The sequence below is a fragment of the Scardinius erythrophthalmus genome (genome assembly GCF_964197995.2).
Source record: "Scardinius erythrophthalmus genome assembly, chromosome: 3".
NCBI classification, from domain to species: domain Eukaryota; kingdom Metazoa; phylum Chordata; class Actinopteri; order Cypriniformes; family Leuciscidae; genus Scardinius; species Scardinius erythrophthalmus.
In genome coordinates, this window is record NC_138223.1 from 33,474,452 (window position 1) to 33,491,665 (window position 17,214).

The 17,214-nt window shown below is 36.9% G+C and overlaps 1 protein-coding gene across 4 annotated transcripts in view; it reads right to left on the reverse strand.

Annotated features, from left to right (window-relative positions):
* rgs12b (regulator of G protein signaling 12b) overlaps window positions 1-17,214 on the reverse strand; it is a 44,545-nt gene that overhangs the window by 17,437 nt on the left and 9,894 nt on the right. For all 4 annotated transcript variants that reach the window (XM_081360190.1, XM_081360187.1, XM_081360188.1 and 1 more), the window contains one exon: window positions 15,445-15,555. In XM_081360190.1, the coding sequence (XP_081216316.1) occupies window positions 15,445-15,555 (111 nt within the window). The remainder of the gene's footprint in view (window positions 1-15,444; window positions 15,556-17,214) is intronic.

A 17,214-nucleotide genomic window follows, 5' to 3' on the forward strand; every position in this document is an offset into this window, starting at 1 on the left:
GTGTGACCTTGAATGCATTGAGAAAGGAGATAAAACTAATTAAACACAGTAGGTTTAATGCACTTTGATCTGTTTCCCACCACCGTGTAGATTGAGTCACTTTTGGAGAGAGCTGCTCTTAAACTAACCTGGTAAAACCAAGTACTAATACACTATTTGAAAACAACATCTGAAACTGGAAAATCAGGCTTTAAGTATAACAATGGGAAGACAGCTACTGCAGATCAAGATAATGTTGAATTGATAATTCTTCAGAACCTGTCCGGATGAAATGTCACGAACACATTCCAGAGAAAGCAAAGTGCTAAGCATATTGCCTAGATATATTCTTCTCTCTTATGTTCTCCCTTCATCCTGCACCATCTAACCCCTTCTGTTTCCCTCCCTCCTCTTCTCATTCCAGTGGGTTCCCTTCATTTTTTGGCAGTGGAGCTGCTTGTAACCACATATTGAAATATAAGTGGCCTTTTCCAAGCCCCCATAATTCAACCTCTCCACCCCTCACATTCCTGACTCTTTCTACCCCAAATCTCTTTCTGCCTTCTTAATGTAACGTAGAAGACCGTGGCTCACAGAAGCTGCTAGGAGGGCTGATGGTGCTCATTGTTCACAGTTAATGAGGTTGATGTAAAACAATATCTATATTTTTAGCAGAGTAAAATCTATAAATCTATTTATCACCACAAGCTAGTGTAGTTTTTTCCCATGAATTCCATGTGACGTAAGCATAGATTGTCACTGCGAAAGGAAATTCAGGAAGATCCTGAGGCTGTTCAGGGGAACAGTGTACAATTAGAAAAAAAAAAAAAAAAAAATTCAATTGAATTCAATAAACATACATAAGAATTGTTCACAATTAAGGCACAAAGGCATGATGTTTGTATACATATAACTTCACAAAGGGAGGCCTGTCATGAAACAGAATTTGCATGCAAGCTATTTCTATAATGTTCTATAATGTCATTTCTGAGTGAATCTGGACATTCAACAAGGGGTGGAGGGAGTTGCAGTCACACACTTCACACAGCCTATTCAATGGTTCTGTTACTGGGAACATGGTTTTTAGAAAGTTCTTTTCTCATAGTTAATATTATCTCATAATATTATCTCATAAGTTAATATTATCTCATAATATGGCAGCAGGTATATTGGGCTGATGTTACTTTAAAGCTGCCGTCTGCAACATTTTTTTGATAATATTCAGTGAAACCGACACTTTAATCAAAAATAAAATAAAAAATTCAATTAAATTCAATAAACATAGATAAGAATTGTTCACAATTAATCTATAACATGCATTTAAGAAGTAGGGTGAATTTCTATTTCATGGCAACTTTAATATTTTGAATATTTAAAGATATTTTTGAATCTTTTTGGAAATATTGATTAATAAATCAAGTTAGGTCACCACTTGATGTCCAATGTAACATCTGGGTCCTGAGGCAAAAAAAAAAAACGGTTGAGAACCACTGCACGGAGTTGTTCACACTACAGTCTAACAGCCCAGAAAAATAAATGAATTATTTCAGATGAGTTATCAAAGCATCAAGAACACGTAAGTTCAGCCACATCTTGCTTTCATCTCAGCATCTCTCTCAGTCTGATGACCCTGGTGTGACAGGCTGTGGAGAGATCCATAAATACCTCAGGGTTTACATATACTTTCAACTCTATGCAGCTGGATGGCCTGTGATCTCTCTCTCTCTCTCTCTCTCTCTCTCTCTCTCTCTCTCTCTCTCTCTCTCTCTCTCTCTCTCTCTCTCTCTCTCCTGTAGGATCAGCAAACACAAAGACTCAGTCTATATATATATATATATATATATACAGTATATATATGACAGAATCAACATAGAGCGGTTATGATAGCTTTCTTGGACAGTGATGCTTCAACAACAAAATGCAAGAAGAGGTTGTTTATTGAGCATGCATGCTATTATAAACATCATCCCACAAAAAATGATAAGAATGTTCTATGTGTTACGACAGGTCTGGTCAGTTGTAGGGTGGATAGGGATAGGTCACCTATAAATAACTTGCATCACTTGCTTGTAAAACTCATTTGCGAACAATGAAGTTGATATACCTCAAACCAAGTCAAACATTTACATTAATATCCACAAACGTGAATGAGATTTGAGAGTTTTAAGTGCAAACTAAATATGCATGTACCAAACCTCACTTGTATGTCCAAGTGTGTTTGTTTGTTACAATGCTGTGGGTAACACATGCACAACACCTCAATGTACCAGCTGACACATGGATGACTTTATGACAGTGTGAAAGAATAGCTAGTTCACACTCACAAAGGCATGATGTTTGTATACATATAACCTCACAAAGGGAGGCCTGTCATGAAACAGAATTTGCATGCAAGCTATTTCTATAATGTTCTATAATGTCTTTTCTGAGTGAATCTGGACATTCAACAAGGGGTGGAGGGAGTTGCAGTCACACACTTCACACAGCCTATTCAATGGTTCTGTTACTGGGAACATGGTTTTTAGAAAGTTCTTTTCAACTTTCTATACATCTGAACTTCATCCAATAATCATGAAAAAATGCAATATCATGGTTTCCACAATAATATTAATCAGCACAACTGTGTGTGTATATATATATATATATACACATACATACATACATATATATGTATATATGTATATATATGTATATATATATATATATATATATACACACATATATATATATATATATATATATACACACATATATATATATATATATATATATATATATATATATATATATATATATATATATATACAGTGCTATGCATAAGTTTAGACACCCATGCTAAAGTTGACTAAAAAGAGGAATAAAAAATCATCTTTTGGAAATTGAACTTAATGCCTTAATTTAAAAAATGAGGAAAAATCCAACCTTTAAGGACACCAATTTTCTTTGTGAATGAATAATGTATCGTAAATAAATAAATGTTCTTCCTTAAAATACAGGGTGCATAAGTCTGGACACCCCTGTGTTAAATTCCCATAGAGGCAGGCAGATTTTTATTTTTAAAGGCCAGTTACTTCATGGATCCAGGATACTATGCATCCTGATAAAGTTCCCTTGGCCTCTGGAATTAAAATAGCCCCACATCATCACATAGCCTTCACCATACCTAGAGATTGGCATGGGGTACTTTCCATAAGATCATCTCTCAATGCAAATCAAACTAGCTATTAGGCTAACTGAAATAAAACCATGCCAATCTCTAATTTTTTATTCCTCTTTTTAGTCAACTTTAGCATGGGTGTCTAAACTTATGCATAACACTGTGTGTATATATATATATATATATATATACATATATACATAAATACATCTACATATATAATATATATATATATATATATATACACATATACATACATAAATACATACATACATATACAGGGCTTGACATTAACTTTTTTGCTCACCAGCCACTGTGGCTAGTGGTTTTCCAAAGTTAATAGCCACTCACCATTTTCATTGGCCACAATTTTGACATCGATACAATGGGGAAAAACTGCCATAAAGATATTTTTAATATTATCTCATAATATGGCAGCAGGTATATTGGGCTGATGTCACTTTAAAGCTGCCGTCTGCAACATTTTTTTGATAATATTCAGTGAAACCGACACTATAATCCAACAGAACAACATAAATAAGGTGGTTTTAGAAAAAAACAGAGCTTCTAACTCCACCTGGAGCGTGTTATTTGTTTTGCAAATATCCACTTCTCCCGGATCATCGGGTCCAATCAGCGCAGGGGGGGGGTGTGTGAGATCTGACTGTCAATCACAGGTCGTGCACACGCCACAGATCCCCCTCCCTCGCGCACGTTACAATATCACATGCACACAACACGCCTGAAGTTCGCCTGAAGATTGTACGAAGCGTGATGGCGGAGAGAAAATCTACTAACAAGCTTCCAATTCCTCGGTTATTGCTATCTATGGATAGATTAGCCAGGGCAGCCTACCTCCGAGTCCATGGTGTTAATCGATGCTGAAAAGACGGACGCGTTCACAGAAAATCAGGTACACACGCACTGACGAGCACGACCTCGATGGGAGGGTGCTCGCTGGTAGTGGGGGAGGGGCATGAGAGTTGTAAACATTCAACATTTTGGCTAAGTTGACCCAATCTGCCAGACTTGCAGCTTTAAGACCTGACAGACGGATCCGATATACTGTTACACGTGTTTTCTTTCTCAACATAACTGATTGTGTTTACATGAATTAAATACTTGCCAAGACTGGCATTTTGACATTATCATAATTTTGACTGTTTAAGCGCAATAAGCAGCGAAAAAGAACTCAATTTAGTACTGAGACACGACTTTATGTGCGCGCACTTTAGGTGTGAGCATAAAATCTGCGGGAATGAGTAAAATTATGTGCAATATGCAAAATCCCATGCCCTGTAACACAACAACAACAATATTCATCAGTAGCAAATGAAACGAGTGAGGGGAGATGGGTTTGTGCGTCAACTTGCTGTCGGAGAGATGAGAGAGTGAGAAAGCGCATGCATTTGGTATCGTGTATCTATTTGATATGTATCGAAAAATCTATATGTATATACATACAGTATATATGCATGTATAGGCTAGTAGGTGTGTGCTCAGACTGAGACAGAAGGAAAACCTGAAGGGAAATTAAGGATGTCAGTTGTGTTCTCTGTAATGTTGGTCAAAAAACATGTTTGATGACCACACTCCCTCTCCCACAAACACTTCCAATAAGGTGTTTGAAAAGTAACAGACAGGGTTTTTCCAAGCCTAACACACTGTGGTTTGAGAAGAGGCAGGAAACTGTGGGACTAACAGCTAACGGACAAACAGATTCCAGTGTTTACATTTGAATCTGAAATGAATAGCGCCTCGCATTGAGTGCTACATTCCCTGGAATAGAAAGAGTGAGTTGTGTGTGTCTACAAAATACAAATTGAGGAGAGTATCCAGCACTTGCCTATTTGCTTTGGCTTTGCGAATGCTCAAGCTCACTTACCGCACAAACTCTTTAGGACAGACATATGAGCGGTAGTATCTGACAATACTACCATACAAAATACCCATGTCTAATCAATCTGCACACATTTGGATGTAGTTTTATGGGGGGAAAACTGAGCTAATGTAGCCCAGGTGTGTTCTGTCTCTTCTCCCTTTCAGACAGCAGGTCTGGAGGATGTTTACAGAGCCATTGAATTTGGGGACTAACAAAAAAGACATCTCTAACATCTTACAACGACTCATGGAGAGACAAGTCACGGTCTAGACTCACAAAAAAAGAGACAGATAAAGAGACACTAAGAAACATGGAATATAGCAGAGAAAGAAACCAAAAGGTAACAACTTTTTGCCACTCACCGTATACAAGTAGCAGACCCTTTTAAACGACAGCCTCTTTATCAGACTCATGGTCTTTCCGCGACGTATGTCCGCTCATATAGCGCAGCTCCCAACGTGTAGAGACCCAACGCATTGACTAACGAATCCATTCCTCTCTTACGTCTTAGACTGCACTGATTTCATTCCTCTAGAGCAAGAGCCGACATGCTTTCCGAGCGCAGGACAGACACTCAGTCTTACTGACGAGGAAGTTCCATTCTGACTCTGTGCTGTTACTATGACAACCTGCAGAAAGCGCCTGGGTTGCGAGAAATTCAGATGGAGAAGAATACGACGGGATTCTCTCGTTCCGCTCTTGCTCTCTTTGCTTGACCTGTGTGGTAACTAAAAAAACAGATGTCAGACTTGGTAATCTTTTTCAACGCAGACTAGCGCCTCTCTCTTTCTCTCCCTTAGAGGAATCAAGAAATGCTTACTCGACCGTTTCCCCATCCCTGGTTCTGCCACAACTCAAATAAATCCTCCATTCAAGACAAAAGAAAGCACTCACTCCGGGCCTCCAACGTCACTGCCACTTCAAATAATCATCCGTCTTAATTTCCCAACGTCTAAAAACACACCCGGGGAACTCGCCAGCCGGGCTCTGCTGAGTTTCTTAGTGCTGTAAAAAATGTGGAATCCAAGAGGATGGACAGGCCTCTGGAACGTCCTGCTGAACGGCGTGTTTTTGGAGGAAAGTGTAGTTGGAGAATGACGTAAGGTGAATGACCATGCCGTGAGAGTGGATGTTAATGAAAGGCAGGTTCTGGAGCGGGTCATATCAGAACAGAGAGAGAAAGTAATAAAAATATCCCAGAGCAGGAGGTACAAAGGCAGTGTTTGATACAAACCTCATGAGCTCGATTCAAAAATATGAGCGGCAAAATTGGCAATTTCCTGAGTAGAAGGGTGAAAAAAGGAAAGATCTTGAAAAAATACTTGGCAAATGTATTTCAGAGAACAAAAAACAATATAGAGGACCATTAAAATTATTCTGTTTGGCTGCTGGTGAGAGATCTTTAAAGGAGGTTTGAGAGCTTTATTTTTAGTATTTTGGGTGGGCTGTTTATTTCATCTCCCGTCACGAAAGCCAAAACACAGTTTGGATCCATTAAAATGATCTTTATATGATTTATGATCTATAAGTTTATTACTACACTATAAATATGGAACACCTGCATATGGCCCTCTGTAAAAAAAAAAAAAAAGTTTTAAACTAAAGCTGCCTCTCAAAAATTTGATTCGCGTCTATACAATTAAATAGGTCTCATAAATCAAAATATTCAATTTCAACTAGAATATATACAGAATATTTGTTAATGAATTCTAATAAATAAAAATATAATTAATAGTTAATAGGCCTACAAATATAATTTTAAACCATTAAAAATATATTTATAATTTTAAAACTATTTAAAAAAGAATTCTCTTTTTTAAGTTCTCGACTGGGTATGCTGGGGTAAATAGCAATGTCACAGCATCAGAAATTGATGGCTTTGAATGAGTTGATGAGCTCTGAAGGCAGGAATACATGACTCTACATGACTTTTGCCCTTATTTTTGCCCCCATGTGCAGTATGAACGTGTCAACACTAGTTAGATTTTGGGCAAGCGAAGTTGCCCAACTAATCATGTAGTTTATGGTGGGGAGTTGGGACAGACTCAGATTTTTTAACTTCAGATTCTGATTCCAATCCAGTTGCAAGATGAAATGTCCTGATATTTAGAGCTGATTTTAGATTTGTTGCGTAAGCCTATCTCTAAGCAATGAGGCGCGTGTAGTAGACATGTATTAGAGCTGCACGATTAATCGTTAAAAGATCGCGATTTCGATTCAAACACCCAACGCGATCACATTTCGAAATAACAAAACCGGATCATTCAGATCTACGTCGGCGCTGCCGCTGAGCGAGAGAAAGAAGTTGTCATGTAGGCTTTAAGTATGAAACAGCTTAACAAACAGCCTTTTCAACCACAGCATCGTTATTTCTGTGTTACAAATATTTATATTTTAACAGAAGAACTGGGATAAAACTTCATATAAACACAGAAGCGATCATGAGGCACTTCAAATAACGACGTTATAGATTGCGTCATTATACGCCAGACCGACAAGTGACTGAACATAAGTGAGTGAATAAATTTTTTTTTCATTGTATCATTCATTCAAAAGATTTGTTCAAAAAACCTTGATTCATCCATAATAAGTGAAGATTGTATGAGTGAGTCATTGAATCATTCATTCAAATCAATGAATCAATGGATTAAAAAAATACATTTGTTCAGAATCATTACACATTTTAAATAGACTGCAGCAATTAACATTTGTAAGAACCTCTAATAAATTACATGTTATTTTGTGTAGTTGTCTTTTCAGAATCGTGATCTCGCCTTGAAACCAAAAAATCATTCTTAATTTATCCAGAATCGTGCAGCTCTAACATATAGCGTATTCAAGTTTCACATTAGGAAAATACAAGGTTCGGAGGGAAGTTGGTTATGAATAGAGAGGTATGACAGTGCTTTAGATCACAGCTGACAGCACTTATTCAAACGCATTGCTAGGTCCAGATCTTTACTCTAGTATGTGGCACACATTTCAGATGGAGATTAGCTCTCTGAATCAGGGGAAGTCCTGGTGCTCTCAAGAGAAAACCAATAGTTCTTAATCAAATCTAAAGTCATTTTAATGCAGATCCACATTCTTTTTGGTTCTCATGACCGTCCTCTCTGGCTGTTCCCAGTGGGCATGAAGGCATTAACAGTGGTTCTCTCTTCCTGGCATATAGACGGAAGTCTATATAGAAAGATATCTCATCTGGGAATGTAAGTGGCCATTACGAAAATATTTTATATAATATTCAGTTCTATATTATAATATATTACAATTATAAGGTTTCACGGCATATGCTTTGGTGAGCTTTTATGATTTTAAATAATTTTAAAGTGTTAAATACACAACTATGTCAACTGTGCTAAAAACAAGCCTGAATACACCCTTTAGTCTTAACTAATCTAAGTACTGTAGTGAATGCTAGATTTGACCAAATTTATATTAAGTTGTGTTTCATTCATCCAAAATAATTCCTTTATACATAAACATGGATGACAAGCCTGATCAACATTTGCAAAACACAAAAATTACAATTGGCTTGAAGAAAGATAAATAGCACAAACAATATAGATGATGGGGACACTGTTCAACAATACATAATGTAGATATACTTGTTATTTACACAAAGTAAAGTTTAAAGCGGATTTCGTCATTAAAAGACAACATTGTCTCAATACTGCCCTCTGCTGTTTCTTCCAACACAGGCACACACTCACTCGTACACAAAATGATTCAATACTATGAATTAAAAACAATTTTAAATAGTACATTACATAATGCTTGCAAATGCTTTACAAGGAATCCAAGATGGATCTTAATTATATTTAGTGAAATTTTGAAGATCAATTTTAATCAAGCAAAAAACAAATCTTACAAACTTCTGTTCTAGTTTTGTGTGAAATGCTTCCCTTCCAAAGAAATAGAAGGGAAAAAAAGCCATTTTCCCCAAACTTAAATAGCACACAACTTAATTTCAAATCCCAAATGATTTCACTCCCAAAGTATTAATGTTTCACGCAGCGTCCTTTATGAGATCTGATTAAATTAGCTGACACTTTTTGATTAGTGTTCTTCTATCTCGAAGAGGAGGACAGCTTTATATGAAATGTTTGTTTTGTCTAAGCCTGTACAATTTCAACAATAAAACACTCTAACACACTCACGCAATTGAGATACGTGAGACTGAAGACAAGGTTTGCTTTAAAATTCACAGCTGACACCTGAATAACCACAAAAAACTCAAATAATGGTAAAATAAAATTCCCCAAAAATTATGGCAAATACAGAAATCTTTCATCAGTAGCTCTTAAGAATTTGATGACACCTGATTGGACAAATCAGGTCACATGATTATCATATGCAAGATGATTCGTGATCAAACCATAAAAGGTAAATTACATAATTAAATTTACATGTACAAATATTTTGCTAATTGCTTAAGCATACAGTTACATAATATATGTATACACTTGTCAATGAATGGCATCAAATGAGCATTCGATATGCAAATTCACTTGATAACCTGTCCCTCAGCACAGTTTTCAAACTAATTTGAGGTTTTAACAGACAAGGACCTGCATTCCAAAGCAAGATCGCACAAGTACTTGTGCAAGTGGTGTTAAAATCCAAAGAGTGCCTCCTGATCACAACCTTACTCTTAAATATTAACAGCAAACACAGACTCCTGCGACAGAGAACTGACAGAGCATCCACGACCTCCACCTCAACTAAAACACTCTACCTCTAAACACAACATGACCTGACAGATCAAACAAGCACACTAGTCCGTACAAATGTGCATGTACAGGTACTCACTCCATCAGGATTGACGCTCAAAGTTGGCTCCATGTATGGCAGTGTTAAGACTCCACAGTTGGGCGTTAAATGACTCCACGCTCTGTAAACACATCCATCCACTGGCTGCGTCCAATACGGCATGCAAGTCTGCAAACAGTCCGTGTTCACAGTCTGTCCCTGTCACTATCTCTGCGTCTTGTGTCGTTTGATTCTCTCTCTCTCTCTCTCTGTCTGTCTTTCCACCCACTCTGCTGTAATTCCTATTCCGCCCACAGAGCCCAGGGCTCACAGACAGAGATGCAGAGACACGCTCGCAAGTGGGAGTGAGTGTGTGTGCATTCACACTCATATACTTCACAGAGGCGTGAGAAACAGTCGCACACACACACTGAAATGTAAGTGCTTCACAGTGGGATTCTTCATGTTATTTACACAATGTGTTGTGTCACCTACTTAGTATGCCTTGAGCACAGCATCTGCTTAAAGAAGAGAGCGTGAAAGAATCAGTGTGTGTGTGTGTGTGTGTGTGTGTACAATTAAGGGAGTTCAGCTTCCTGGCATGTGCTTATTTCAGTGTGTGTATAATTGCAGTCGATGTACACGGCAAAAAGTATCCGGAACATTGAATTGTTAGTGTGTTTGTGTGTGCATTTGTCTTGTTTGACAGGCACTATTAAAACATAAGTCTGGTATGAAGAGCTACATTCTTCAACAAGTCCCAACCCTGTTATCTCCGTAAGCGGTGTTTGGGAATCTGAGGGGTCTGTTTTTTTTTTTGGACCCTGGAGCAAAGTAGTATCATCACTATGATAATTCAGTCAGAATTTGTGACTGATATGATATGAGGTACATGCAGCTGAGTGTATCTGACTCGGCCGTATGGAGTTAAAAATGCACCATATTTCTCATTCTATTGATTATACAATGCCCTAACATGAGATTATACACACATCTAGACACATCGATATTATACAAACATTATAGGTGAGAAAATACACTCACATATAGAAACACAACCTAAAACAAACACGTACAAACAGAGTGATACTGAAAAACTCTTCTAAATCAGGCAGTCACAAGACCGAGAGTTGAGACAAGTTGCTTTCTGGGTTGCATAATTATTAGGATTCTACCTTATTTTTTAATCAATCTTTTCAACTACAGGAAGTAATTTTCAAATGATGTGTCATTAATATTTATTTAAGCCTTGCGCTGCACAACAAAAAAATATTTAGGTTCCAATTTTCAGATTTATTATTATTGAATTCCCCCCTCCCACAATTCTAATGTTCTATGACCAGTGTGTAATCTTATGATGATTTAATCATCAAGAGCCTTGTCGTTCACGGGTGTTTTCATGACTTCATGTATGCTGAAAACTCCCCAAGAATCTCAAAGTGATTCAGATTTTTGCAATCATTCAGGCCCATTACCTCAGACTACAGCGCGGATTCAACTACTCATCATGAACCAACTTCCCTGTCTTCACGTTGGTTGAGCAAAGCCTGTATACAGGAAATCCGATTATGCAACAACAACAAAAACAGCATTATTTATATAGTCAAGATTATTTAGACTAAGACGTTCAAATCAGTAAAGTGGTCAATTTCTTCGAAAACCTTATTTTGAGACTACATGAAATGGCACTTTTTACTTCTGAAGTGTAATGAGTTGAACCAAATATTCAACAGGAACTGCACTGAAACACATCGGAAATAGTTTGAAGTGTAAAAAAAAAAGCTGTCTCTAAATGCCTAAGGGGTCTCAAGATAGCTTAATGATTTAAAATAAGATAAAATAAGCATTCAAATAAGATAAAGATTTCTCTTATTTTAATTCACCCTATCAGAAACAATCTCTTGGAAAAGCTGAAGTAGCCAAATATAAAAAGTATGATTTACAGACCTGGAAGTCGTACTTAAAACTACATAGGCACTTTTACAATAAATATATTTTCTAGTTAAAAATAATAATAATAATAAAAAAAAAACTTGGTAACACTTGAGTTTAGGATCCAATTCCCATTAACTAGTTGCTTATTAGCATGCATATTATATTGGCTGTTTTTTAGTACTTATAAAGCAAATATTATTGCCTTATTCTGCATGACCATATTCTACATCCCTTAATCCTACCCAATATCTAAACTTAACAACTACCTTACTAATTATTAATAATCAGAAATTAGGAGTTTATTGAGGCAAATGTCGTAGCTAAAAAAATAGTTAAAAAGTGAGAATTGGACCTTAAAAAAAAGTGTAACCAAATACTTTTATCCAGTAAATCACAAATGCCTCGAAAAGCCATTAAAATTTGTAAATTTGTTAAAAAGAGAGGGAAACATTTAGTGCTTAAAACTTCTGTAATCCTAAAATTGAATTTACAGAAACTAGGAGTGTCAGGTCTTTGAATATTGTTGTGGACAATGGGGGACCTTGGAGTCAAAAATAATGAGAACGTCCTTGCTTTATATGGTGGATGGAAGGGAATATTTTGGAAAAAATAAATAAAAAGGTTTGATGACATCAGCCAAAAAGTCATACAGAACCAAAGTTATTCATCTTTGATGAGAGATTAAGATAACAATTTGCTTTAAAATCATTCACCATAAGACCAGAAATGTGTATTTCAAGTTCACGAAGAAGTCAGTCTCAGGAGTGCCATTCAGTTTAAATTATCCTTGTAAAATGAGTTTGCATTTAAAAATAAACCGCATTCGTGACTCTCAACGACAGTCACGATCCGCTTTGAATCGGGGGGGAGGGTGGAATTTGTTGGCTCAGTGAGCAAACTAAAGGCTCAAAGGGCTGGCATGATGTCACACAGTGTTTGTGGGCATGAAGAGAAATGCCACCTCACCGGGTAAACACTCGCTGACAAGATAACTGCATAGCTCGCTTTCTCTTACATGATAGGCCAGCCAGAGGAAATGTGTGTGTGTCTACTGGAGAAGCCGGTAATTAGTGCCTTTCCTGAGGTTGTTTGTGTATGTTCATCTCAGAGCTTGAGAGTGTGTGTCACAGCATTTAAGGATAGTATTCAATTAGCGTGTGATTTAAGAGTGTGTATGCATGTTTATGCCTCACTGCAGAAAGTGTGTGAGTTCGTAGCAGAGTCTCTGCTAACGAGAATAATGCTGCTCGATGCTCATTAGCACACACACACACACACACTCTCTCTCTCTCTCTCACACTAATTACAGTGCTGCTTCACAAAGCGAGCTCTGTTCACACACAAGTGTCGCCACCCTGCATATGTACAGCTCTGAGAAAAGAGATGAAGCCACCGGAAGACAAGACAAAGATCTGAGGAAATAGAAAAATGAAAGACTTCAGGAAATAATAGAAGCAAGGGGAAAACATATAAAACATTCAACCTTCATTTCCATACACAGCATTATTACAGAAATATCAGTACACATGTTAGCATTTGACCAGCAAGAAAATCGTCCTGCTCTTAAGACGGTTGTTTTCTCTCTTCTTCACCGAATACAACCCGCTTTAAGCAATCAGGCCAGTGTTTGTTCCAGCCGCTCACTAGAGGAAACGTTTCATACTTTTATCTTATCATGTCCGATCAACAGTGTGACTGTCCCGTCAGAGTGGCACTCACTTTCACGCTATGAAACTCAGCTGGTAAAGAGGGATTTCTGCTCTTTAAAGGAGAAAGGATTTGATCATGAGACAAAACAAGTCTAAGAGTAACTGTTTTCTGGGATCAGTTACTCATTATTGACAGATCATTTACAAAAGTGGACATGGGTATAATAATAATTACCTTTGGAAAATAGAGATGACTTTTTTTTAAGTGTAGTTATTTCTTTAACAATAATTACTTGATTAAAATAATATACAGGATATACAGGATATTTAATAATAACAGTAATATTTAATAAATATAGTAATATTTAAGATTAAGTATGTACGATTAATTGTAAGCAATTTGGTATGTAAGCACTTATTAATTAAACCAACAATGATAATAAAGTTGAAATAGAATTTCCTTCTGAACTTTCTTTTCATCAAAAAATCTATCATAATTTCCACAAAAATATTAAGCAGCAGCACAACAGTTTTCGACATTGATAATAATAATACATGTTTATTGAGCAGGATTTCTGAAGGATCATATTGACACTGAAGACTGGAGTAATTCAGATTTTTCATCACAATTGAGAAATTAATTATATTAAACTAATAATATTTTAATATGGAAGAGGTTCTATCCAAAGCTACTTACAGTGCGTTTAGATGGCACTATAGCAATACAAAGTCATGGGTTCAATTTCCATGGAATGCATGAACTAATAAAATATAACTTGAATTAAATGGGAGTGGCTTTGGACAATGGTAAATGTGTCATGGCCAGGAAACTGAACCCATGACTTTGGCATTGATATAGCTCTGGTCCATCCTTGGGTGTTTTTAGGGTCTGTTTTGCCTGTTTTATTATCGGCCACTTCACCGCAACAACATTTACATCTATAGCACAATTGTACGGAATGAGTTATGTACAAAAGTTAAATAACTAGGGGTTCAATTCATTGGCCCAGAACAAAGATTGTATGGGTATGTATCCCCTTATTTTACTCAATCATTGTGCTATACCAAGGAGGACTTTAGTGAGCCCCTCATCAGAGGGTCTACAGTGCTCATGGCTGTCCCACTTGACAATGGAGAAATGGTAATAATGATGTTTGCCTTGGCAAGCGCCACTAATCATTGCTTTGCTTCTGATAATAAATGATTAGTGAACGACGTCGACCACAGATTGATGTTCATTTAAAATAAGTTAAAGCTGAAGTTTGTCATTTCTCCACCGCTAGCATTACTGAACGCAATTGAAAAAATTATGATTTTTCAAACATTTACCAAAAACTTGTCAGTGCCGTTGGTCAGGCAAAACCAACAGTTCCCCCCAAATCAAGCAGGTCAGCATGCTCCAACAAAACAAGCAATTTTTTCACAGCACTACAGATCAACAGTGTTTACAATTTCCAGGCAAATCAGTGTACAAATGGCTTACTTATAGTTGTCTCTGCAAATCAAGCTGAAATAGAAGAAAATATGTTCCAAATTAAGCCTCTAATTACACAAAAAAATATATAAAACCATAACAACCACTGGCATGCTGGCTATCAGGCCAGACTGAGATGTGACGCGCTGTCAGTTTTTTCATTCCCCCTGAGCGCTTCCGTCTGAGAATTACACCATTCACGTTTCACCGTCTCCTCCGTTGCCATGGCAATCTGCCGTCACTACACAGATGCACTCTATCTCTTTGACTGCTGGGTCTATAATTAAACTCACGTGTGCGAGTGTGACCAGAGCCATTAACACACTGGAATCCCCTCGCTGCGGTGTCAAATCTGTTCTACAGGCGTACAACCGTCGTTTCATAAATAAGGCCTCGACAGTTCTAACCACCAGAGGGTTGATTGTGTGTGTTTGTTTCAGTTTGCATGCATGTCTCTTGTCTCTGAAGTACTGCGTAGGTTACTCATTCCTTATGTAATCATTCCCCACCATCCGGGTGATAGGATCGGAATGCTGGGAAGTTTTATAAGTGAGAATGAGAGAGAGACGGAGAGAGAAAAGTCTAGAGAAAAAGAGAAGCATTTAGGGAACCTCACCTCAAGGTCATCGAGTGAGCGAGCCATGCTGAGACGCTTGGAACGTCCGAAAGATCGTCTGCCGGAGGAACGCTGAGGAAAGCCCATAGTGATGCCTTTGAACCTTCCACCCTGTGAGAAACAGAGAGAAAGACATTAGTAACATATACACGACAATTTCCAATTTTTTACTGTTTGACCAAAATTTCTACAGTGCAGTTGCCCTTATTATACAATACAGATTGCGATGCATACGTCAAGATTTACTGTTACAATGCATCATGACAATTTCCACCAGATACAAGAGAGAGAATATATAGTTTGGGGTCAGCAAGATTATATATATTTTTTTTTTAAAGAAATTAATACTTTTATTTAGCAAGGATGCATTAAATTGATCAAAAGTGACAGCAAGTCTGTTACATTATTACAAAAATGTATTTTAAATAAATGCTGTTCTTTTAAACTTTCTAGTCATCAAAGAATCCAAAAAAAATGTACTAGTCAATGATAATGATAATGTTTCTTGAGCACCAAATCAGCATATTAGCATGATTCCTGAAGGCTTAGCCTATATAACATATCAACACTGTCATATCCATTACATGCCAAACACTCAAGAGAGTTGTCATGACAGAAATACACTCGCAGTGTTTGATTTCATTATGGTGATAGCACAGGATCACATGAACAGACACAGTGTTTACTCACTCCCTTAGGGAAATGAGTATGTGCTTTTGTGCGCATGCAAAAACTCAACTGTGTGAAGGTTACAATACTAATGTTTCTTTGTCACCAAAGTGATTTTTATGTGGATTTCCCACTGAGGTTTTTAATTTAAATGTGATGTTTGCGCCACTAGCATCACCACACAGTATTGCTATAAAATATTAAGACTTCTATAACTTTTTAGAGAAAATTTGAGTAGCCTAATTATCACATGTGCCACTAAGGTGCTGTGAATGGTTGTTGCGGGATTTTTTGTTGTTCAATATAAAAGTGCAATCAAAATTTCTATTTGAGTGAGACTTAATGGGCAAAAAGGGTAATTTATCTATTTGTCAATAATATAGTGACATTTGAAGCAGTTATCTTTTGGTCAATGCAGGTGTGACCAACCTGAACTCGTAATCTTCAAGGTGAAATCTTTTGCCCTTGTGCAAAATTTTTGATAGCGTGCATTCCTACTAAAATTACTGAATTCCGCCAAAGAAAATGCGCCAAACACCGGAAAATGTGATTGCACTTTAAAAGCATCCTCCATCTTAAAATGTACAATTCTATTTTAATTTACTATCCATCATGTCATTCCAAACCTGTATGACTTACTTTCTTCTGTGAAACACAAAAGAAGATATTTAGAAAAATCTTGGTATTCAAAAAGTTTTGGTGACTACTGACTCCCAATGCATGGACATAACGATGGGAGTCATAACAGATACTGAGACATAACAAAAGTCATTCAAGTTTGGAAGAACATGAGGGTGAGTAAATGATGAAAGAATTTTCTTTTTTTGGGTGAACTATTCCTTTAAGTACTTGAGTTTTGCCCGTTTTATTATGCAATTACCAGGTGCAAAGCCTCATAAGAACAGTATTTACACATTTACACATCAACACATTTAACTGGTATAGAAAAGTATTAATACACACATCAGCATTAACCATAATCATTTCTGTAAATACTCAAAGACGTGACACCATGTTATGTTTTGTGTTCAGAGAAAGCCCAACAGCAACACCAGACAGAGAAACAGGAGGACAAATGTACAAAGATGGGCAAACTATTTC